We start from the raw sequence: 23,255 nt of genomic DNA on the forward strand, positions 1-23,255 counted from the left end.
GGGCGGCGCGGTCTGGTGAGAGCGGGAATGGGTTGCAGCAGAGGCTGTCGAGAGCCAGCATATGCAGCAAGGCTGAGCAACTAACTGGCTCTGATATACCAGCTAAGGGGCACTTCCCGGTTAGTGCACCGCCCAGTCGCTGATCTGTGAGCTTGGGATGCGAATAGCCTAACCAGGATGGCAAAGCTGAGCTACTCAATGCGAAATTGATAGATATTCCCCTTCCCTCCCCACGTTGTGAGTTTACTTCGAAGTACACCGTCAACGCTGTTCGTCGTCACCACTCATGGTTGTTGGCCATTTATAACAACAACATAAGAACCCACTCTCTTCCTGCAGTCGTTACTCCCACTCTCCTCTCAAAGTAGCATCCTAACAGTTGAACAACCATGCGCGATTTCATCTTGGCCTCCGTGGTCACGGCCTCAGCCTTGCTCGCCAGACAAGTTGAAGCTGTCGCTGCAAACCCTCTCCCGAAACCCACAAACATTACCTGGGGCGACTCTGGCTGCTTCTCTTTCGGATCTGTCGCTCTCGATGCGCCGGACCATGAGGTGCTCTCCGCTGCGTTCGACCGCGTTACTAAGACCATCGCGGAGCTGAAGTGGATTCCGCAAGCCACCGAAGCCTCGGTCACATCGTTTCAGCCTTTTCCAACCCCAACCGCTGCTTCAAGAAAGCGCAAGAGGCAGTACAGTGCACCACCCGGAAATTGCACAGGCACAATCACGAAGGTCAAAATTGACGTCTCCAATGCCCACGCTGAGCTTCAACATGGTGTTGATGAATCCTACACGCTCGACGTCGCAGCTGGCTCGGATACTGTCGATATTACTGCTGGAACTGTCTACGGCGCCCTCCACGCTCTCACCACGCTCCAGCAAATTGTGATCAACGATGGCTCAGGTAAGATGATCATCGAACAACCCGTCGCTGTCAAGGATGCGCCACTCTATCCGGTGCGCGGTATCATGATCGATACAGGCCGCAACTTCATTACCAAGGCCAAAATCTTTGAACAAATCGACGGAATGGCTCTTTCGAAGCTCAATGTTCTGCACTGGCATCTCATCGACTCGCAGTCCTGGGCCATAGAGATCAATGCGTATCCTGAGATGACCGAGGACGCCTATTCAGCCAACGAAATCTTCACCCAAGATATGCTGAAGGAAGTTATCGCCTACGCTTCCGCACGCGGCGTACGCATCATTCCGGAAATCGATATGCCAGGACACGCCAGCTCCGGTTGGGCGCAAATCGACGAGTCCCTACTTACCTGCCAACACAGCTGGTGGTCAAACGACAACTACGCACTGCACACAGGCGTAGAGCCCAACCCAGGTCAACTTGACATCCTCAACAACAAGACCTACGAGGTGACAGCCAAAGTGTACAAGGAAATGACACAGGTCTTCCCAGACAACTGGTTCCACATTGGTGGTGACGAGCTCTTTGCAAACTGCAACAACTTCTCCACTGCAGCCCTCGCATTCTTCAACAGCGGCAAATCAATGGGCGACCTCTACCAAGTCTGGGTTGATCGCGCGATCCCCAACTTCCGTGCACAAGCCAACAAGACTTTCGTCATGTGGGAAGACGTCAAGCTTTCCGCTGACGTGGCCGCTACAGGTGTAGTACCCAAAGACGTCGTCCTACAAGCTTGGAACAACGGTCTCGACCACATCAGTAATCTTACCGGACAGGGCTACCGCGTCATTGTTTCCAGCTCCGATTTCATGTACCTGGACTGTGGATACGGAGGCTGGGTAGGCAACGACCAGAGGTACAACGTCATGGTCAACCCCAATGCGACAGACGGTTCAGCGAACTTCAACTGGGGCGGCGGCGGTGGCTCCTGGTGCGCACCATACAAGACATGGCAGCGCATCTACGACTACGACTTCACTCTCAACCTCACCGACACCCAAAAGGCGCTTGTACAAGGCGCCATCGCGCCTCTCTGGTCCGAGCAAGTCGACTCTGTCGTCATTTCTCAGAAAATGTGGCCGCGCGCTGCTGCGCTTGCAGAACTTGTCTGGAGTGGAAACAGGGATGAGAATGGCAACAAGAGGACCACAGAACTGACGCAGCGTATTCTCAACTTCAGGGAGTACCTTGTTGCAGCCGGTGTCCAGGCTAGTCCGCTGATGCCCAAGTACTGTCTTCAGCATCCACATGAGTGTGATCTGAATCTCGATCAGACCGTATTGCACGAAAACCCTGCTGCCTGAGAGGTGGGGCATCCTTCTTTTTAGCATCAGAATGGTGTTCAATTCTTCGTTCTTCGTTCTATGGGTAGGGATTTCAGAAGATGGGTAGAAGGTTTTGGGTGAGAGGGTAGATGAAGGGTTGAGGCATATTTGTATCTTCGTACATACCCACTTTGACTTCGAATACACGTCGTTATTCTACGTACCCGTGTCCGCATGTGCAACTGCTTCGTGTTATGAAATGCGAGATGTGGTCTATGAGACCTTCATATATGTCAGTAAAGGGTGCTGGGGAAATTTGACGTAATAGAGATTTGCTATTAAGTGACTATTGCCAACCAGGTCATGAAATACCGTAACTCCGTTGCGCATTCGTCCCGCGCACAAAGAATGTCTGCAGCTCCCGCGGCACCATTGCTTCTTCCCCTGCAAATCCCTCTTTGTTTCCCTTGCCTCAGCCAGTATTTTGCTTACGGCGACTTGAGGTCCTTCGCTGCAAGCACCTCATTTGCAGCTGCCATCTCGGGACTGGTGATCTCCTTCTTGCCTAGCGTGTGAGGGTCGGAGGAGTTGTCTGAACTGCCAAACGGCTTCTTCACTGCGTCCTTCAGTTTGTCGGTCGTGGTCTTGTGGAGCGAGTTATCATTGTCGTCAGTGGATGTAGAAGTGGACGTCGATGTCCCTGGAACAATCGGCTCTGTAGAAAACGTGTTAGCTTGTGTGTTGAGTGTCTACACGAGTGGGCCTAGTAGGCCATACGATCGAACAAGATGATGGAGTAGAGAGACACGAACCTTGGAATTGAAAGTCGATGTTGTCATGCGAGGGTGCGGTGCTGTCGACAGAAGGGGAGGTGGTGCTGGTAGCCCCTGGAAGCCCATCCGTAGGAGGCTCTAAAATTTGTTAGCATACATAGGTATACGCGCTTGTTCATCGCCAAACTAATAGCAACAAGACCGTTGAAATAGCGCAAGACTAGATAAACATACCCTGGAATTGTGCCGACTGGTTGCTAGTAGCCATGGTTGATGTGATAGGTTAGGTAGGATTTGATCGACAAACTATGAAATTCGAGTGATTTTGGCGTATCGGGCTTGCATCCGCGGGGAGGCTGGCATCGTGATATACAACAAGCTCGCGCTACGTCACCGGCTGACAGTGCCTGTCGTGGCTGTCGCGTGCCCAGATGATTGGGAGTGGCCGAGGCGCAGCCGCCCCACTTATCCCGCCTCCTAGCGCTCCAGACCCTGACTGAACCCTGAACATCAGCACGGTTTGGGCCAAGTGCTCGTCAGAGGCGGGCTATCGAGATCTAGAAAGGGACCTCGGGATCTGGATTTCTTTATGCGGAAAGAGGAGGGTGTCTGGAAGGATTGTATGATAGCCTTGGCTAGGGCTAGACGGCGTTCTAGATGATCCGGATCGTATGAAGCCCGTTCTCGTAGCGGAGACAAGGCAGACGAGCTTTTGTTTCTTCGTCCAACTCCACCAGCAATTGGTCTTTGCCTTGATGCGAGCTAGCCTCGACAAACCCTATCCTCTCAAACAACCTTTGTTCCTCATCAACAAGCCTTACCATTAAGCAAGAGACCGGATCCCTGTCTTTCGGTTTACCAGGCACGTCTCGCTCTAATTGATATGGCATGAAGAAGAGATTGCCGCTCGCGCTGTCATCGCTGAATGCAGTCTCGGTGACCAGGGGAGTGTCAAAGTGTAGCCAGGGAAAATCTCGCCAAGTCTCCTGACCGTTCATGTCGTTTGAACAAACCAATGCTCCGTCGACTACCACGGCCATATTTACGGGTGGACGATCGAATTGTTCACCTACCCCATACACATGGACCTTTGGGCACAGTTTCATGGGCTTTAGTGAGCCACGCAAGTCCAACCATCCACTCGTCACTGCACCGGTTATATCTTCCGTCGCGTATTGGAGAGAAACATCCTCGACTTGCACTAAACACTCTTCTTCTGGGCAATTCCTAAACCCTATAGGCCCATCAATAGAAGCCCAGCTCCACGTAGGTGCTCTATATACCTGAGACCGGGAGGTACGTGGATCAGGCATGGTCATCCAAAATAGATGCGTTCGAAGACTCTTGCGCCACATGCCAGCGACGTAAGTGTCCCCATTGTGAGGCATTATATGTTTGGCGATACCGGAAAGCGCAATTAGCTTATCGCTTGGTACTGACAAATCCATGTTTGTATAGTGACCAAGGACCTGCCGATGCCAGAAGCTTAGATAGAAGTCCGCGGCGTTTGAGGCCTTTATTTGCCAGAGCTTTTTCATGTCATGACCTTGGCTTACACGTGATGAAATCCCCTCTGGGGACGTTTCACAAGCGCCAAGTTCCCGACACTCCCAGAATAGCTGATAGCGACAAAAGTGAAGGACCCGTGGCGCGAGAAGCCTCTCCTGGAAAACCCATCCCCTGCTATTAAGCTTTGCATCCAGTACGTGACGTTTCCACAAGATATCTTCGTGCAAGACATAATCCGCGGGTTGGGTATCCGGGTCCGCACGGCTAGTTTCAGCCTTAAAGCTGATGGACCCGCAGAACTGAGGCTGACGGAACCGAAAAAGGCCTTCAGTGCTGTCGCTGGCATCCGCCGCAGACAGATTACAATAGGAATTGAAATAGACTTTGTCCATCAGGCTGGCTTCACGGTACCAGTCCTGGTGTTCAGTTTCACCCTGGATAATGCAAAGGCTGTCCACCCATAGATACCGAATTCCAAGTCTTTTAGCTGCTTCTACTGCGTCTCGGAATGTTCTTGGTAGATCATCGATTTGGTATACTGGACGATGGCTTTGCGCCATTGCAGTGGTCAGCTGTATCAGCTTTGCGCTTCCCCAGCAATGACTGAGGGTGGCGTAGGGGCCCGATGGCGGCGTTTCTGCTGTATGTATGAGCCATACACAGCTGATCTCATTGTTGCAGTGTCCTAGATCTAACAGTCGCGTCGGATACCAGGAGCTCCTGTCGTTACTTGCGTTGCAGTCTCTGTGGTTTTGACTACAATCTTGCAGCCATTTGGCAGCCACCTGGAAGGACGCATCTGAGCCTGTATTGTCAGTGGTGACACGGCCCAGTGGTGGTAATTCCGGGCTGCGTATGTAATCTGTGGTAACTTAGTTTCTGCCGGATTGTAAACGGCTAATCAACCTACCGATCATTTCTTGTAGCGAAAAAGGGCTATGTTTTGGATACAACCTCGGAAAGTTTGGCAAGTCGTACCTTACACAGAAGCTAACTCCGTTCGTTCGGTATTGCGGAGTCATAACTATCTTAGTGACCCACGAAGACTCGGCGCCGGTATCGTCCACTAAGACTCCATCATGAGTTCGTGGTTGCGTGGCATGAAAGTATTCCTGTTCAGCCTTCGATAACCGACTCCAGACCAACACACATATATAGCATCCATTAGCTACCGACCTGAAAAGTGAGTCTCGTGTACGATGATGAAGTTTCTGATAACGAAGACGTTAGTGTTGCTTCTTTTCAAGACTCATGATGCATATTGCTTGTCAGACTTACGCTGAAGCTTCTCCGACTTACGCTGAAATCATATTCGACCTCTGGGTTATGCTTTGACTCGGCGTTCTTTGAAAACCACCATAGTATGCGATGCTGCGATAACGAAGTTCTACAGAGCTCACAGAATATTGCGAGTTCACTAAGAGTCTGAGACGGTGCTTGCAGCGCTTATGTAGTTGCCTATGTCTCGTAGAAGAGGAAACTGCAGGCTTGCGGCGTAGTCACCCCCACCTTCCATTGCTCCATCTTCGCAAGTCTGTCTTATCGAGCACACAGATGAAAAGAAAGACGCGTAAAGGCGAATTTTTTCCAACGAAGAGCTTGGATATGAGCATAATACGAGTTTGTTTAGTGGCATAAAGGTTTCGATTGATTCAATGGTTGACTTCCGAGGTCGTGTTGCAATGCTCGAGACGCCATACCCAGACCAGCATTAGCAGCGGAACCCCAACCGAGCTTGCTTGAAAGATACGTAATCCCGCTGCGGCATTGCCCCACCATCAAATCGTTCGCAGCTGATGCATCCAGCCGCCTGGGACATCCTCCAAACTCACGAACGTATGGTTATATATTTTATAATTTTCAATTTCGTCAACCACGTCCGCCCGTTTAGCACAGTGGTACTGCGTCGCACTCGTAACGCAGCATATGTTCGATATGCGAAGATCCACGGTTCGATTCCGTGAACGGGCAACCCTCATTGTTTTTGAGGTTTGCGATGCCTGGTACACCGTGATGTATCCTCCGATTTGTTTTTGCGTACCCCTAGAGCAGTCAGCAATTGATTTATTTTTTTTAGACAAAACAGGTTCGCGTAGGCTCCATGGTGCTCGGCAATACCGTCGAAACAACTGGACTCAAGAATGGTGTGCTACGCAGAGGGAAAGGATGATAGCGGCAGTCGGAAGCATGGAGGTGTGGCGGTGAGGCGAGCGCGGCTGCGGCCACGCTCAGGGGCACTGGCTAGTCGAAGGCGGAAGAGGCATGCGTATTTAAATACAGCTTTTGGGAAAAGAAGAGAAAATGTGTAGTCAAAGTTTGCTACCAAAGTCATTCTGCTTTCTCATGCAGTGTCACGACTCTTCGTGCACCTATCCGACGGGCCTCGTCCTCATGATTATATGCTAGCTGCACCGAACGCATCAGTACACTCGGCATGAACAAACGCATCTCAATGTCGTGGTATTTTATCAAGACTATAGTACATCAATACAGCTCCTATGCTGCTGCCTTTTGCGGCTTCCCGCCAATCAGCGCCAAAATGTTGTCGAACAGACCCTGCGGTGGCGGAGGGACTGAGCCGTCATGCAGCACATTCTGCAGATCCTGCATATTGAAAACATGCTCGTCGCGCTCAATGTCTTGAGTAAGATCTTCAGAAACCAAGAGGTTCGCCAAAGGTCTACCGGCCTCTTCTTCTTCGTCTACTGGGTAGGCGATGGACCGCCTGCCGACGTGTTCCTCTGGCGGGGGAGTCGGCAGCTGTAACGATCCAGCGCTAGGAGTGATTGTCCTGAAGTACGATCTAGAATCAAGAACAACGTAGCCCCCGCTTGTTCGGGATGCGAGTCCGAGCGTGATGCTGAAACATGTATCTTTCCAAATTGCCTTCTGGTGCTCTGGGCTGTGGATGGAGATCCTCGACGAAGTCCTCTTCTCGAATTGAGGAAGTGAGACGGCGAATGTACCATCGACTTCGTTGCAAGCTAGTCGAACGAGCGGTACGCGCTCCAGCCGTCCGATGCCAGGGGTTTCTATCGGGGCACTGTACGCGAGTGCGTCCGAAACCATGTCCCAGACAGTGATCGCATCAGCAACCACTACCAGATGTTGTCCAACAAATCCAAGGCCAGAAAGAGCTGTGACATCGATCTCTGTAAGTGATCGTCGAATGGTTGCAGAGTGAGTGTCGATCAGGTGCGTGACACCAGCATCTTCATCCAAATCCCAAGAGATTGAGACAGCAAGGACGGAGCCATCGGATGAGAAGGCTAGTCGGGAAGTGCGCGGTGGTAAAGATTGTTGTGAGCCTTCGGTGATGTCGAGCTTGTCATTGATCTCAACTGCCCGGTCGAGTGACCAGGTGACTAGACCTTCCTGTTGAGCCCCACGGACGATGACTCCGTCCCGTGATCGTGTCTTGGGCCTCCAGATCCGTACGACATGGTCTTCACCAACAGTCGCGAAGCCCGGAGCAGCAGGATCAGCGACAAGATGGAACACTCGTCCGTTGCCGCATACGTCCTCGAAGAAGTGTGGAGCGTCGATGCGAGTTTCCAGCTTCCATTGCGCACTGGTCTTGTCGCGTCGCCAGATCTTGAGGTAGACTTCACGACGATTTAGACGTTCTTGCTCGTTGAATTCCGGAATGCCTTCATTCAGATAGCGAGCATCTGATCGTGGCGGAACCCACTGCGAAAGAAGTAAAAGTCAGTGTGTGTGTCAAATGCGTCTTGTGCAGTTAGAACTTACCTCATCGATTGTGGCAAGCCATTCTCCATCGTGGCTGACTTGAATGTGCATGACGGTGGGTTCTTTGATCTGACCTCCATCTGGCGCGATATTTGGTTCAGTCGCGTTGTTGCGAGTGAGCGCCTGGCGCCCTTTGGCACGTTCATTTGCGATATCATAAGTCTGTAAGTATGGCTCAGGCTTAAGACCTTCCTTCCGACGAGGTTGTGATGAAGGTACGGAAAAGAAGACTTCGGCTGGATTGGCTGGATTTACAGCCATGGGTACCGCATCAAAGAGGCCATGATACTTGCCAGACTTGGTGTCTTTAGGCTGTTGTTCAAAGTCGATTCGACGCGATTGGATGCCGATAATGTTCGTGCGGGCTTCGAGCTCGGTGGTAGAAAGAACGATGACGGAGTTGTTGGCCAGTGTCAATGCGTAGGCTGAGCCGGTAGGAGATACAACAACATTTTCAATAGCTGCAGAAAGATGAGGTAGGTGTTGAGGTTGTCCTGTGGCAAGCTGCCATATCGTAAGGACCGTCTCGTCGCCACCTGAGATGATGTAGTTGCCGTCCAAAGACCACTTGACAGACCCTACCGCATCCCTGTGCCAATGGAGTCTCTTGGGCCTGAAGCTCGCGGCGTTGTCCGCTCCTTCCTTGTTGCTCTTCTCAATCGCAGCAAATGAGGCCAGAATGTCTTCAAAGAGAAGAATCACGCCGGTCTCCTCACCAACAGCAATGTCCAGTATATCTCTTTGGTTGCCGTTGTCTTGTTGCTCGCGGTGGTAAACGCTGAACGTGGTGATCTGCTTCGAGAACTTGAACTCGCGCCAAACATACTCAAAGTCCTCAAGAGCCGTCTTGCTGGCCTTTGCGCGCTTTCCAACGACGATAGAGTCAGTTGTAGCAGCTACAACATATTTGCCTTGTAAAAGCACCTGGAGACCGCGGATCGCAGAGCTTGCACTCAGCACTTGCTTGACTTCCTTCAGTTCCCGGGTATCTTGGCGCCGAGTACGAAGGACGCGCACACTGATGGTATGGCGGCCTTCATCAACATCATGACAGTATACGAGGTCATCGTCGGCCTTGGCCTTGGAATCAGACCCAGGTGGGGAAATGACCGTCATGTGCTGGACTGTAGCACCAATGTTCCAACGACCAGCCGTCTTGCCAGCCACCCAGTTCCACAGTATTATATGCCCGTTCGAGTACGCGGCGTACACGAAGTGAGGGCTCGCGGGTGATAGGGCATACGTTGTGAGGTTTCCTGTGTCGTCTTGGGAGAGCGTGTTGACAAGCAACGAGGTTTCGGTGGCATATACGCGTAGCGAATTGGAGTCGGCTATTATCAGATACTTTTCGTCGGGAGAGAAGACAGAATCGGCTGGTATGAACCATCCACCTTGAACTCGTGAGGAAATCCATCTCTCTGTCTTCTTGTTCTTTCTCTTCTTTACTATGGCTTCTGTCGCGGTGCCTGTCACTACAGCCTCCATAATTCCATCGCGGTCTTGTCTGTTCTTTTCCTTTCGCTCCTTCTTGTCCTTCTTTTTCAGCGCAGACTTGGATAGTCCTGACTTGGCGAGCTTGCCATTGACTTCAGCCGGCTTAGTTGGGGTGTCGGTCGTCGCATCTTGGATCGCGCCGTTCGTTATCGGGGTTGCAGCCGATTGCTTCTTTGGCGTAGGCGTGCTCGTGGATTTGGGTACTGCATTGGTCGCGCCGTTTACAGGTTCGCCGTTGCGACCGTCAAGTTGCGCGGCGGCATCGCTCTTTCTCTGCTTCTTGGCCTTCTTCTGCGCCGCAGCTTCCTCGGCCTTCCTCTTCAGTTGTGGAGTCGCATCCGCCATACTGGCTGATTCTTGGTGGTGTTGGCGTGAGAAACCACGAATGTGGGCGACTGTCGTAGAGTGTCTGGAGTCGACATGTCGAAGACTTCGAACTTTTTTGATGGACCTTGGCCCAAGCTTTTCACCGCCCGCGTCGTTAGCGCACCCGCAACTTTCTTTGGCGTCCACCACGTCCAACACCGCGAGAACCTCACCTTAACTTTACGCGCTCTCATAGCTACTGGACTGTCGTCGCATACTCTCTCACATAACACCAACACTTCGGAAACCCCAAGATGATTGTTCCTATCCGTTGCTTTTCTTGCGGAAAGGTAATAAATAGGCATACTCTTCAGCTCATGCGCGCACCCACTCACAATGCTCAGGTCACCGGCGACCTGTGGGAGAAGTACATGACCATCCTCAGCGAAGGCAAGGAAGAAGCGTAAGAAGCCTTTTCGCGATTGTACTTGCGCGCGCGCCTGCCCTCTAGCCAAACCCGACCACCTTTTGCTACTCGCAGTCTTACACAGCAGCAAGACCCTCACTAATACGTCTTTCATCTAGTGAGGCCCTCGACGAGATCGGTCTTCAACGCTACTGCTGCCGCCGCATGATTCTCACCCACGTCGATCTGATCGAAAAGCTCCTCAAGTACGTGCCCGCTGCCGATACCAACAAGGTGTTGCGTCGCCAGAAGGAAGAGGAGGAGAGGCGATTGCGGTGATTACGTCCCGGACAGGGGCTGACACTTATCACAGGTACAACGCCAGCGAACGAGAACAAGCCCGCGCCGCTCGCGGCGGACGATAGTCAAAGAACGATACGAACAAACAATCTGGAGTTTGGGAACGACATACTTTATCATGGCAAGGCGTTATTCGGGCGAAAGCATATTGGGTTGCACTAGATCTCATTTCACCCATAATCTGGAGGTTTGTGAGATCAGGCTGTGCTTGAGTATAGTAAGAGCCACAGGCCCGTATTGGAATTTGGTCGACGCGTAGGCATATGTACAAAACGCGCAATCTCAACATCTACCACTCGGACCGATAACAGAGCCTCACTTCTGATCATTCCTCACACTTCTTGCCCTCACTGCCCCAGTGCTCCTCCACCCACTCGGTCATAATATCTGTAAAGCTCTTCTCGTTGTCAAACGCCTCGGTATCCTCCAGCCCTCTTTTTGCCCCCAGGTACTCGAGCGCCAGCAATATCCATTTCTCAATGAACTGATTATACATGAGATCAACAGTCTCTGGCTCCACGTTTGTCTCTGATTGGTCGAAGCCGACAGCTGACTGAATACAGTTCGGAACGTTATAGAAAGCGATGGGCTCGTGAATCGTATCGTCGCCGTCTGCCCCAGCATCGTCCTTGGTGGTGTAACCTGGGAACGGTTGTGGCCCATCGATGCCATGGAGAGGTGCCTGGCCTTCGGGGAGTTTAGCAAAGGCGAAGTCAGATGTAAGCATATGTGGTCGAGACCGCGCTGCCGAAACCTCTGGTGGCTGCAGGAATGCATTGCTCTTCATCATGGCCAACATAATGGGGCCCTCATTGTTTAGTAATTTGAGCACCTGACTAGCGGCCTTGTAAGGTACATCCTTGATGTATCGGATCCCACTGGTGAACGGCGAGACCAGAAACTTTGTGTCCTTGGTGAAAGCTCCCTTGAAGATGTCAAAGCGGATAGCGCCAGTGTTGGTAATCACAAATGCCTTCTTTCCACCCTGGATGCGATCAGACTTTTCAATAGTCTGCGGCAGCAGTTGCTCCTCGATCCAGGTAAAGATACTCTCGTTGTGCGGGTATGGGCGACGGCTGATCCAAAGATCTTGTGGAGCACAGCCGTATACTTTGCCCAGCCCAAGAGACGCTCTGGCATCACCAATCGCCTTGGAAACCTTCTTACCGTGATCGGTCGCGAACTCTTTGGTGTCTTTTCCGCTGTGGTGACGCAGCGAATAAAGATTGTTGTCAATATATCGACGAGAGAAGGTGAGCTTTGGACTCTGAGCTAGAGGCGTTGCGTCTTTGGTACCGCCAGTACTGAGACCGTCAATAGACATGAAGCCGAGCGTCTCCATATATCGCCCACTTTCAAGAGCGACAGCTTTGTTATCAAAGATCTTGTAGTCGCGGATGTGGCTATGACCTCCGAAGAACTGGATGGGCGTATCCCAATGCATCGACCGTATAGTAGAGAACAAAAGCGCATATTCTTCGGAACGGATGTCAACATGGCCAAAGACGATGATCAAGTCGATGTCCTGGCTTTTAAGGGCTTCTGTGAACCACTCCTCGTGCACTGTGTCCTCAACCCTCTGAACGACAGTGTTGTTTGCGTTGCCCGTGAAATCGAATAAGAATCCGAAGGCCAGGATGCGTATACCTTGGTTTTTAGTAGTGAATCTTTTGAAGCGGGGTGCGAGTGGCTCCCGCTTCGCAGTCTCGGGGTTGTAGATGTCGAGGTTGGAGGCCAAATAGTTTCCTTTGAAGTCTGGAACCGTGTGGAAGTATTCGCCCTCGGCAGTGTTTGCTTTGTACAACTCATGATTGCCTGAGCATATCAGATCGATGTTCTGTTCTTTGGCGATCTCGTAGGTAAACCTAGATGTTGGTGTGCGAAGTCAGTACTCATCTCACCTGCATTTTGAGAAAGATTACTAACTTTCCACGAGGCTTTGAGGAGTCGTAGATGGCGTTTCCTTCTGCATGGGGAAACATGAAGTTAGTATAAATATCATATGCATCTTGTACACCCCAACTCACCAACACGGTCACCGGTATCGATAAGCAGCAAGTCCGAGCCATCCGCGTCTGCTCTCTCACGCATGTGTTTTGCAAAAGAGACATAGTCGCCCCAATCAGAAGAGAAAGACGCCTCTTGGAGATGGCCGCCCCACCACCCATGCACATCGGTAGTATGCAGGAAGTTGAGCTGTGCCCACGGTAGGTCGCGCAGAGGAGCCGCTTTAGGATGCGGCGCTTCAGGTTGCACACAGGATGCCGCTTTGAGAAGGGCAAAAACAACAAGGGATTTGTGAAACATGGTGAAAGACATGGCGCTGTACTACCCGTCCCCGTCGCAAATGAGGTTGTCTCAAGCAACCATCAGGGTGCCAACGATGCTGGAACGTAGTCTGATGACGACCTTGGGAAAGACAAAGGTCGAGATGGAACGCGCAGGAGAAGGAAGCGAAAGCAGCAAAGTGGTTGCAGTGGTGATGAACAGGTGATGTTGGATGTTGCGGTCAGTGAGTCGATAGCCAGCCACCCGGCCCCGCTTTTAGCCTAGTAGTAGCACCAAAAGGTAAGGCATGATGCATCCGCCGCCCGCGACGACGCCAGCAAGCTGCAAAAAAGTGCAAAAAGATAATGTCAGCGGTGGGATTCGAACCCACGCAGGTTGCCCTATGAGAAACCTCTTGAGAGTGCGTCTTCCGGAGAAGACAAGCTTTCGCTTGAGTCACACGCCATAACCACTATCGGATGTTAGATGAGAAGATGTCAGGAGCTGGGAGAAATGCTTACCTCGGCCACGCTGACTGATTCGATGACAAATTTTCAGCATAGATATTATATTACACAGGTGTTCTTTGAGCTCTAGCTGCATGCTGTGGGGTGGCCTCCATCCCCTTGTCTTGAAGTGTGTAAGCTCGGCAACCATTTTCGTGTAGCATGAACCAGACCCATTCTCAATATCCACACTGTGTAGATTACATAAGAACATCGTACGTGTGAGCGGTACACTTCTCGGTCAGCCGTGGTTCATAAGACGGCCATGAGTGAAGGTCGCCGACACCTAGGATCGACATAGTGACTTGCTGAAAATAGGAGACAAAGCAGCAAAAGGCTCGCAGTGGTGACAAGACAGATGATAGTAAATGTTACGAACGAGTGTCGGACGGTCAGTCAGTCGATGGTAGCCAGGCTGCCTAGGTAGCCAATCAGGCAGTGACGCACGCGGTGAATGGTTGACGGGCCGTGGCTGCAGCGAGCTGGTCCATGTGAAGTCTAGCGCCAGCCTTGCTAAATGCAGTTCAACATTTTTCTATGTACACGACAACACCAGCCACCTCACAACAACTTCCAATCCAAACACTTTCACGCGCATCAACCTTTGTTCGTGTCGCCAACTCTCGTTTGTGTCGCGCGCAATGGCTAGAGCTTCCCGTTCTGCGAGCGCAAAGCCCGTTGAGAAGAAAGACGCCAAAGATGTCAAGGTGAACGGCACCCGTACGTCACGTCCACCCACAGTAACCATGCTATCGCTGACAAACCTCGCAGTCCCACGAAGAGGCGCAAAGCAAGCCGAAGACGCGCCTGTCGCCAATGGCATAGCTGAGGAAGCCGAGGAAACTGAGGACGTCGAGATGGCCGACGAAGACACCAAAGAAGTCGAGGCAGCTCCACCAAAGCGTAAGCACAACGCGTCCGAAACAAGGTCAACCGCTAAGAAGACAGCAGCTGCTGGACGCAGTCGCGCAAAGAAGACAGAGACTCCTGCACCTGAACCCGCGGCCGCGCCTAAGAAGACGACCAAGCGCAAGAAGGACGATGAAAGCGAACCGGAGGTCGAAGACGCGCCTGCGCCCGCCGTGAAGAAGCCCAAGGTAGCGAAAGCTGCCCCCAAGGCTGCCCCGAAAGCAGCAGCGAAAGCCGCCCCGAAAGCCGCGTCAAAGACCGCAACGCCAGAGCCCGAAGCCGCGAAGGTCGATCCAGCTCTGATCCCGAACCCCAAGGGCCCGCGCCGCAACAAGGGCAAGAAGACTGAGATCAACGAGATCCGCTACACGGAACCTCTGAAGGTTTTTGTCTTTGGTGAAGGCTCTTCTGGCGAGCTCGGCTTCGGCGCCACAAGCAAGGCCATCGACGTGAAGCGGCCGCGCTACAACGAGCCTCTGTCCAACTTGAACGTTGTCAAGATTGCTACTGGCGGCATGCACGTTGTCGCACTCACAAAAGACAACAAAATCCTGACATGGGGTGTCAACGACAACAATGCCCTTGGACGCGACACGTCGAACGCACCCGTCAAGATGCGTGATCTAGACGCGGACGATTCCGACTCCGACTCTGAGGATGAGACCGGCGGCTTGAACGACGCTGAGGCCACACCAACACCCGTACCATCCGAGTTCTTCCCTGAAGACACCACCTTCGTCGACGTCGCTGCCGGCGATAGCTGCTCTTTCGCACTCACTACTGAGGGCGCGGTCTATGGATGGGGCACATTCCGAAAGAACGAAGGTATCATGGGTTTCGAACGCGACAATCATACAGCGCCTCGACCCGTCTACATCGACAGCATAAAGAAGGTCATTCAGCTCGTGTGTGGTACCAACCACGTCTACGCCCTGGACAAGGACCACCACGTATATGCTTGGGGTAACGGCCAGCAAAACCAGCTTGGACGCCGTGTCACTGAGCGCAATCTCATCCAAGGTTTGCAGCCCAACAAGATTGGTTTCCACGACTCTTCCATCAAGAAGCACAGCCAACGCATAACACACATCGCATCCGGAGACTACCACGGTCTTGCCATCGCAGAAGATGGGCACGTCTGGGGCTGGGGTGCGAACAACTACTGCGAGACTGGTTACACCAAGAATGCTGGTGCAGATGATGCTAGCGTTCTCCAACCCAAGATCATACACAGTTTGGAAGGCAAGGGCGTCCAATCATTGGCAGGAGGCTCGCATCACAACTTGGCCATCACCAAGGATGGACAGGTGCTAGTCTGGGGTCGCTGCGACGGCTCACAGACTGGTCTTCCTCCGTCCCAGCTTGATGCAGAGACGGATGAGCACAAGGTTCTCAAGAACAACGGCAAGGCCAAGATCGTCGTGCAGCCGACACCGCTTCCCGACCTCAAGAACATTGTCGCTGGTGCATGCGGCCCTGATCACTCCATCGTCGTTGACAAGGACGGCAAGGCTTACTCATGGGGTTTCTCGGTCAACTTCCAAACGGGTCAGGGTACCGATGACGACATTGAGGTCCCTACCTTGATCGACAACACCGCTGTACGTGAGACGAAGCTTACATGGGCTGGTTGCGGTGGTCAATACAGTATCCTGGCAAGCAAGAAGGAGTAGGCTGTCCCGCCTGCATCTCAGCTTGACGCTGGGAATATTGATGGTGGCAACTCTTCATCAGGATGCTCTCCATTTTTTCACATTTAGTTGTTGTGTTTCACCTTTGGGACATTCAGACCAGCATTCACGGCGTTCTAGTCTTTCACGGGTCGTTTTGGGATAGCGAATATCTGATTCTGCACACGGGGTTATCCAACGTATTCATTGCGCGGCTGAGGGTTAGGCCTTGGAAAACGACATGGTTATAGTAGAAGGCGTAGATTGGGAGGAAGGCTCAGCCGTGCTTGTGAATAACTTGTAATAGTACGATGCCATGCTATCTTTAAAGATGATTTCCTGTACATGTATGCGGTGATGTCTCTTATCTCAGAAACCTTGCGCAGACATGTTGTGCCACGAGACGAAAGACTTAGGGATGGTTCATGATGACTGGTGAAAGACAGACCCTTACATAAGCAACCGATGACGCTCGACCCTTCTTAGCCAAAAAACATCATCACCAATGTCCAAAGCGCATTGATAACAACCCCGCAACGGCCCACTCCCACGATCGCAAGCTTCTTCGTACGCCCTCCGCAGACCAATACCCAAAATATTCGAGACTGACTGATTGCGCAGCGTCTCACCCGCCTCCGCAACGATGCCACCCAAGCAGATGACAGGCAAGGGCCGTACCCTCAACGAGCCCAGCTTTGCGTCCAGCACCATCTCAGCCTTCACGAGCAAGGATAACAGGAGTATCGTTACTGCCGCGGGAATGTTCGCTGTAAGCCACCCTAGGTTCTCGAAAATATCAGATGAAGGATAGAGCACGATACAGAAGGAAAAGAGAGGCAAGGGCAAATGCTAATGACCGCGTGTAGATTGGCGTAACATTCTTGCACAGCAGCTGGGCCGAGATCCTACTTCCCGCGTAAACCCGAATCGGTCTCATACGAGTAGACAATGCGCCCGCGTTAGAGAACGAGTTAGGCGGAAATGCGAGTAGCCAGCGCAGGGCAACGAACGATCCTCGACGCCATGTACAAAGAAGCAAACTCTGCTTTGAGGAAGAGCATTGAAAAGGAAGGCGTTCAGGCACGAAAGCACACCTACTGGTAGTGTGAAACCAATATCCCCAAAGTCTTCTCTAAAAACGGTCCTATAACGATCTTGTAACATTATGTATAACAATGACGAGAACACGCCCACAAACGCTGTCCTTCCTGTTTGTCATTGCAGTGTCTTCAATTAGGCTTTTGACAGTTCGTCTCACCACCTCATATCTTTCGCCATCAGTCATCGCAGTACGTCACTGCTCTCTCCACACAAAGATCCGAAACACCATGCGCGTCACCCGCACCGACGCGTATGAAGGTTCTGTAACCCACACAACTGGAACATACCAAGCACTGTCTTGCTGTCACAGAAATGCTTAGCAAAATAGACTTTTCGGATTGAACCGCATCGTGTTCGTCTTTTTATTTTTCTTCTTTTTCACGTCTTCCGAGACGCAGTCTCAGCTTGGCTCGAGTTTCACTTCGCCTTGTTGAGCTTTCCCTCAACTTCCTTTACGAGTACTAACGTTATTGGCGAGAATACGCGCGTTGGCTGTTGAGTTTGACATAACGGTGTGTGACGTCCTTTCTTTTGCACGATGGCGAGATCGGAGACGCGGATTTGCCATTTGCCGTCCGGATTTCCCGCGGGTTTGTCACGAGCTGTTTCGGGCGCGTAATCGGACGTATCGGAAGCACACGCGTGGCGTACGCACATACGTCGGGATGAACAAGTTGGTGGACGGTATCGTTTGGCTATCGTGGAGTGTGCCTTGGCGCTCATGAGCTGTCTGTTGTCATTGCACGCGCCAGTCAGTTCGCCAAGATAGGCTTTGGATTTATTGGCAAGTTGCAACAACGATGGTGATTCGTACTCGGTAGATTACTTTCATACGGCACGGTGGCGTCAAGGACTAGTTGGTCTGCGGCGCAGCAAAGGTAGCCGGAATGGTACTTTGAAAACCTGGTTGTTGGTACTTCCACGCGCTGGTGGCGCATGCAGAAGGCCTAAGCTGCGTGGTAGCTATCTACTGCAGGCACTCCGGGTACCATTGGACGTATTTACACGATATCACATTGCGGCGGAAACAATTGTTGGTGGTAGTTCTTCATTCGTAAGGTTCGATTACGCCTTTCATACATGCAAAGCCGACTCTAATAGCGGATCAACAGTCCGGCTGTGAAAAAAGAGTGTACAGGTGTTTATGCATGCCAGCAAAAACCAGCAATTATGCTCGCTACAAATACAGCAAGATCGAGCGCTGTCAAAGCAAGGACACCGAAGCATTCAATATGCGTTCGCGAGGATGAAAGGAAATGTAATGTGGATCGTAATAATGCGTGATGCTGGGGTATCTCTAGTCTATACTTCTCTAACCCAAACCTGATGAAGTAGTTAGTACGTAGTCTTCAAGGTGAAATTGAACGAAGAACTTACCTCCATCTTGGCCATATCGCTGCCTTCCTTCCTTGCAACACTCTTCGCCGTCTGGATGGCCATGTCAAGATCGTCCTGGTCGGCCATGGTGATCATGTCGCCATCGTCTTTGAACTCCACCTTGAACTTATTTCGTACACCGAACTTCTCCCGAATCTGTTGCCAGAATTCAGTGATTAATTGATCAGAACTGATAAAGACGTAACGTGTGTCGCTAGAGTGGACCTTCACTCTGACTTTGCTGCCTGCACCGCGGGTGCTACCACCAGATCTGGCGGAGCGGGCGGGGGATCGTCTCCTGGATTTTGTGCGAGACATCATCTCGAATTCGGCGTCATCAAGATCACTACCATCGTAGTCGTCTTCGTCTTCTTCTTCGATGTAAGCCGGTCGCCTGCTCTGTTTTGAGCGAGCGTATGCCCCGCGGCTCCCACGAGAAGGCGGGTAGGGGTCATTGTCGTAGTAGTCGTCAATGATATCATCGTCAGACCCACGGCGACGTGGCCTGTAGTCACGGTCTCGCTGGTCTCGCTGATCCCGCTGATCACGTTGCCCTCGGTCTCGCATTGACTCTGAGCGACTTGGTGGTGGACGTTCAGAAGCGGAGCGCTGTGTTGGCTGGCGACGAGGCGGCTCGTTGTTGCTTTGCTGATCAAAGGCAGCTCGTCCAAGGTTCAGAGGCTGAGGCTTGGGGCCACCGCCTCGTACGGATTGCGCGCGGCTCATGGGAGCATCGGCGGCAGGTCTCCGCTCTCCACCAGATCTCCTGTCACCAGACCTCCTGTCTGCCTCCGGTGGCGGTGTGGGTGGGAACATGTTACGGTTCATTGGTGGTTCTGACTGCTGGCGTGCTCTGCTCTGAAGTTCTGGCTTGACAAGGTTTGTCGCCGCGTACGAGATCTTATCCTCAGTTCTGTCATCTTTTGCGGCCTGGCCTCCCTTCTTGATTTCGGCGCCAGCGAAGCCAGTAAAGGCATTGGCCCGGTCTGAAGCAGCGACCAGACGGGCTTTTCCAAGATAGTCCTTCGTCTTCAGGTTCTTGACCTTGGCTTCGTTGGGACGGTAGACAATGCCAACGGGAATGGAGAAGACGGTGTAGCCTTCTGCTTCCTCCCGAATAGCCTCGTCGATCACATCATGGTCAGGTACCACCTTCTCCTTGGCTGCGAAAGACAGATCCTGTAGACCGGCGTCTCTTTGCTGGAGGTAGATGTAGCAAAGACCGCGGTTGAACAGCACCTCGCAGGAGTATAGCTTGAACTTGAGACCCAATTGTTCGTAATCGATGTTGTTGTTTCCGCGTAGGTAGAGGAGTGTGTCGTTGAAGTTGGCGAGGGCTTCCTCGAAGTCGCCCATGAGGAAGTTTGACACACCCTGCTGGAAGTATGCCACGGCGAGGTACTGGTCCAGACGCACAGCGCGCTGGTAGCAGTCGACCTGTGTAGCCATCAGCACGTGCTCCTACTACTGGAGCCATTGCCCAACTTACCGCCTTCTCATGCTCGCCGAGTGTGGCATGGATTACGCCGCAGTTGAACAGAATCTTGGACGTATCGGAGATTGTGTCAAAGACCTTCAATGCGACGTCGAACTCATTGTTGTCGTAGCTGGCGAGGGCTGCCACCCAGGTTTCGATTTCCTACCCCACCTATCAGTAATTGAATTCGGCAGGAGCGACGCGCGGGAGGAAGGAGCGCACCTGCTTCAGAGACATGACGAGTGATCTTCACTTGTTACCCGGCAGTATGGTGTCGTCAAGCCTCAAGGTAGTGCCTTTCCTAGCACTCCACCGTTGGACGAGGGGTCGTGTTCCTTCTCACGCGCAAACTTCCGGATGTGTTCGTCTCAATTCCACCAGATTACAGAGTAGCCGCCGGGGCTTGTGGGTATGCGCGACGAGGTGGATTAGTGTCCAGTAGGTGTGTGTCGCTATTAAGTCGTCGAGGTACACCAAGATGCGGTGGGTTGCGCGGGGGAGTTAACGATCGTACAGGTGTGGGAATTAAGGCACAGTTGGGAAACCGGGAGAGAGAGGAGGAGGTTTCGAGGGCAATGCTCGGAAGAGACAGGGACACGGTGGGAATTTGGCGGGCGGTTGCAGGAGGGCTACCGGTGGGGAGACCAATTCTGAGGTCCAACGCGTTTGAGAGACAAGCCTTGGCCGACACGGTACCCGGCACCGTGATTGGATCCCTGCACCGTGAAGCCCGAGAGCCACAGCGCTACGCGCCTGTCCAAGACGCCTCAACCCGGCCGACTCGAGCATGACACCACCGTCCTGCGATGCTCCGAGAGCCTAGCGATTTTCCCAAGCGCCTCTGCAGTCCCCATAGCCTCGCTTCGTGAGGCTCACTGCCAGCAACCCACCGCGGCGCATATCGGACTGCTGGCCCCCTGCGATCATCGAGTGATGGCGTTTGAGGTCTGTAACGTGCAAATCCGCCGACTGAGACAGCCACGTGACGCAGCCTCTTCGCAGCCACTCATCCCGTCGCCTGGCGTTTTCAGGCATGAACGCATGACGATTCCAGGCCTCGCAAAGTCCGTGTTCGCGCAGTCTTAGTTTCGGCCTAGATTTCAAGGTGCAAGCCTTATCTCTCGTCACCAAACCAACACGGCATTTCGACGGCACTTTATTACTTGGTCTATCTTGGTGTCTCTTGAGCTCATAGCATACCGCGATCGCGCTGTTCTTCCCTCTCCTGCCAGACCGTCTTGCCAGAACATGAACATACCGTCTTGTCGTCTGCATAACCGTTAGCACATACACACGCGAAGAGTACCACACTCCATGCGCAGAACACGTGGGGTACCAAGAGCACTCACTGTCCCAAACACCAGCGCTACGTGCGATGACACCCACTAGCGTATCCGGATCGTTCTTGTCAAACTGTGCAAGGTCAGAGTAGATCTCAGATCAACTAGCGGTTTCGCATACCTGGCCGTCTTGCTCTCGCGCAACCACGATGCTACGTCCGATCATCTCCCAGATGTGGATGGGCTTGTCCAGGAACACAGATCCGACTCCACCCTTTCCTACCTGGACGGTTCCAAAGATGCCCCGACACGGCTTGTCTTCCTTTTTGGCCTTGAGATACTCCCAGATGGCGCCGGTAGATTCTGGTCCGTCGGATATGTCGCCAGATTCGCGAACTGTAGCCTGGTACGTTCCAGGCGACAATCCCCTTATGCTCAGATCGATGATAGTCATACTCGGAGCTACTTCAACCATGCGCACTAATCCTCGAACTTTGTTCTCTACATTAGGTGCGTGCGATTCTAAGATGCATACTGCGGCGCCTGTTCGAACGTTAGAATCGACGCACATGCCGACTCTTCAAGATGAAGCATACTGTCTGATCTTCCAGATCCTCTTAGAATTGCATCACGGCCAGTTGCTTGGATAGCTTCAACAATGGCCGACGGCGCTGCTGTGCCCTCGACAGATACCAGTTGATCTTTAAGGTTGGCAGTGATTTTGTTGACGCCTACATGCTGTTAGAAGCCGGATGACGTGCATCGGGATCAGTCGTACCACCCAATTGCTGGAGGGAGCCTTCGATGTCGTTGATGCACGACTGGCAGGTCATAGGCACCGCGAAGATGGTTTCAAACGACGGAACAGTCATGTTGAAAGTTGTGAATTCGAGTGTAATGTTGTTTGAAACTCTGTGCTATTGGTAGAATGGTCAAGTCGTGAGCATGCCACTTCACCTTTGGGACGCTTTGAAATCGAGGCCCCACCTAACCATGGTGTGGCGCAGGGCGGGCGGGCGTCCCCGGGCCATATTTTATCGCCAATCCACGTTGGATCTCAGGCTTGGCATCGACTTGCATCCACGCCGACAAGCCAACGCCGCTCGTAGCTTTGCCAGTATCTCTCGAGCGAAGACCCTAGACTCCAGGTCAATTCCGACGCCCGACTATAGCTGGCCTACTAGGCCATTGACTTCACAGCCGCCATGTCGCAAGTCATAGGAAAGGTGTGTATTCTGTCGGACCTCCGCATCTCAGAACTCCATGACCGCAGCCAAAGTCACCATCGCGCGACGTGCTATTTCTAGGGCTAATATGTTATCTAGACGCGTCTGGCCTACGCCCGCTCATGGCACCATCTCGACATCGGCTCCGACCCACGCGCGCTCGGCCGCGTCGCCTCCGCTATAGCCCTGACCCTCATGGGAAAACACAAGCCCATCTTCGACCCTTCGACTGATTGCGGCGACTACGTTGTAGCCACAAACTGCTCACAATTGCACACCACCGGCAAGAAGCGCTTCCAGAAACTCTACCGCACACACACGACTCGTCCGGGCTCCCTCAAAGAACTCTCCATGGACAGGATGATCGCCAAGTGGGGAGGAGGAGAGGTTTTGAGGAAGGCGGTCAGCGGCATGTTGCCCAAGAACAGGTTACGGAAGGACAGGCTGGCGAGGTTGAAGACGTTCGAGGGGAGAGCGCACCCTTACAAGGAGAATATTCTAAAGGTGGGAAACGGCGGTGGACAGAGTATAGTGGAGCACGATGAGGTCAAGAAGACGTTTGCAGAGGTCAAGGCACAGAATGCGGAGGCACCAGTATCATGACGAGGGGTGGTCGAAGGGGGCAAGAGAAGATATACCATAGCATCAGGG

The 23,255-nt window shown here is 52.5% G+C and overlaps 10 protein-coding genes and 1 non-coding gene across 11 annotated transcripts; 6 read left to right on the forward strand and 5 right to left on the reverse strand.

The window, feature by feature from the left end:
• Window positions 1-389: 389 nt before the first annotated feature.
• On the forward strand, window positions 390-2,231 carry J4E90_000702 (uncharacterized protein; the record flags this gene model as incomplete). The annotated part of the gene is made up of 1 exon (XM_051430298.1): window positions 390-2,231. The coding sequence occupies one exon, from the start codon at window positions 390-392 to the stop codon at window positions 2,229-2,231; it is 1,842 nt and encodes a 613-aa protein (XP_051295785.1).
• Window positions 2,232-2,680: 449 nt separating this feature from the next.
• Window positions 2,681-3,233, reverse strand: J4E90_000703 (uncharacterized protein; the record flags this gene model as incomplete). The annotated part of the gene is made up of 3 exons (XM_051430299.1): window positions 2,681-2,907; window positions 3,005-3,103; window positions 3,200-3,233. The coding sequence occupies 3 exons, from the start codon at window positions 3,231-3,233 to the stop codon at window positions 2,681-2,683; spliced, it is 360 nt and encodes a 119-aa protein (XP_051295786.1).
• Window positions 3,234-6,355: 3,122 nt separating this feature from the next.
• On the forward strand, window positions 6,356-6,445 carry J4E90_000704. The gene has a single exon. It is a non-coding gene; the product is annotated as a tRNA-Thr (tRNA).
• Window positions 6,446-6,970: 525 nt separating this feature from the next.
• J4E90_000705 (uncharacterized protein) lies at window positions 6,971-10,063 on the reverse strand (the record flags this gene model as incomplete). The annotated part of the gene is made up of 2 exons (XM_051430300.1): window positions 6,971-8,164; window positions 8,225-10,063. 2 exons carry the CDS (start codon window positions 10,061-10,063, stop codon window positions 6,971-6,973), a joined length of 3,033 nt encoding a protein of 1,010 aa, XP_051295787.1.
• A 275-nt stretch (window positions 10,064-10,338) lies between these two features.
• RPB10 (DNA-directed RNA polymerase II subunit L) lies at window positions 10,339-10,855 on the forward strand (the record flags this gene model as incomplete). The annotated part of the gene is made up of 4 exons (XM_051430301.1): window positions 10,339-10,374; window positions 10,429-10,487; window positions 10,610-10,696; window positions 10,804-10,855. The coding sequence occupies 4 exons, from the start codon at window positions 10,339-10,341 to the stop codon at window positions 10,853-10,855; spliced, it is 234 nt and encodes a 77-aa protein (XP_051295788.1).
• A 260-nt stretch (window positions 10,856-11,115) lies between these two features.
• Window positions 11,116-13,097, reverse strand: J4E90_000707 (uncharacterized protein; the record flags this gene model as incomplete). The annotated part of the gene is made up of 3 exons (XM_051430302.1): window positions 11,116-12,655; window positions 12,717-12,756; window positions 12,818-13,097. 3 exons carry the CDS (start codon window positions 13,095-13,097, stop codon window positions 11,116-11,118), a joined length of 1,860 nt encoding a protein of 619 aa, XP_051295789.1.
• A 1,108-nt stretch (window positions 13,098-14,205) lies between these two features.
• Window positions 14,206-16,146, forward strand: J4E90_000708 (uncharacterized protein; the record flags this gene model as incomplete). Its single annotated transcript, XM_051430303.1, has 1 exon — window positions 14,206-16,146. The coding sequence occupies one exon, from the start codon at window positions 14,206-14,208 to the stop codon at window positions 16,144-16,146; it is 1,941 nt and encodes a 646-aa protein (XP_051295790.1).
• Window positions 16,147-16,786: 640 nt separating this feature from the next.
• J4E90_000709 (uncharacterized protein) lies at window positions 16,787-17,063 on the forward strand (the record flags this gene model as incomplete). Its single annotated transcript, XM_051430304.1, has 2 exons — window positions 16,787-16,912; window positions 17,010-17,063. 2 exons carry the CDS (start codon window positions 16,787-16,789, stop codon window positions 17,061-17,063), a joined length of 180 nt encoding a protein of 59 aa, XP_051295791.1.
• Window positions 17,064-18,546: 1,483 nt separating this feature from the next.
• On the reverse strand, window positions 18,547-20,335 carry J4E90_000710 (uncharacterized protein; the record flags this gene model as incomplete). The annotated part of the gene is made up of 4 exons (XM_051430305.1): window positions 18,547-18,567; window positions 18,622-20,058; window positions 20,111-20,260; window positions 20,321-20,335. 4 exons carry the CDS (start codon window positions 20,333-20,335, stop codon window positions 18,547-18,549), a joined length of 1,623 nt encoding a protein of 540 aa, XP_051295792.1.
• Window positions 20,336-21,287: 952 nt separating this feature from the next.
• On the reverse strand, window positions 21,288-22,250 carry J4E90_000711 (uncharacterized protein; the record flags this gene model as incomplete). The annotated part of the gene is made up of 5 exons (XM_051430306.1): window positions 21,288-21,367; window positions 21,448-21,511; window positions 21,560-21,921; window positions 21,975-22,109; window positions 22,157-22,250. 5 exons carry the CDS (start codon window positions 22,248-22,250, stop codon window positions 21,288-21,290), a joined length of 735 nt encoding a protein of 244 aa, XP_051295793.1.
• Window positions 22,251-22,583: 333 nt separating this feature from the next.
• J4E90_000712 (uncharacterized protein) lies at window positions 22,584-23,207 on the forward strand (the record flags this gene model as incomplete). Its single annotated transcript, XM_051430307.1, has 2 exons — window positions 22,584-22,604; window positions 22,704-23,207. 2 exons carry the CDS (start codon window positions 22,584-22,586, stop codon window positions 23,205-23,207), a joined length of 525 nt encoding a protein of 174 aa, XP_051295794.1.
• Between the last annotated feature and the right edge of the window lie 48 nt (window positions 23,208-23,255).

The sequence above is a fragment of the Alternaria incomplexa genome (assembly GCF_024043165.1).
Source record: "Alternaria incomplexa strain BMP 0042 chromosome Unknown scaffold_1, whole genome shotgun sequence".
Lineage (NCBI taxonomy): Eukaryota > Fungi > Ascomycota > Dothideomycetes > Pleosporales > Pleosporaceae > Alternaria > Alternaria incomplexa.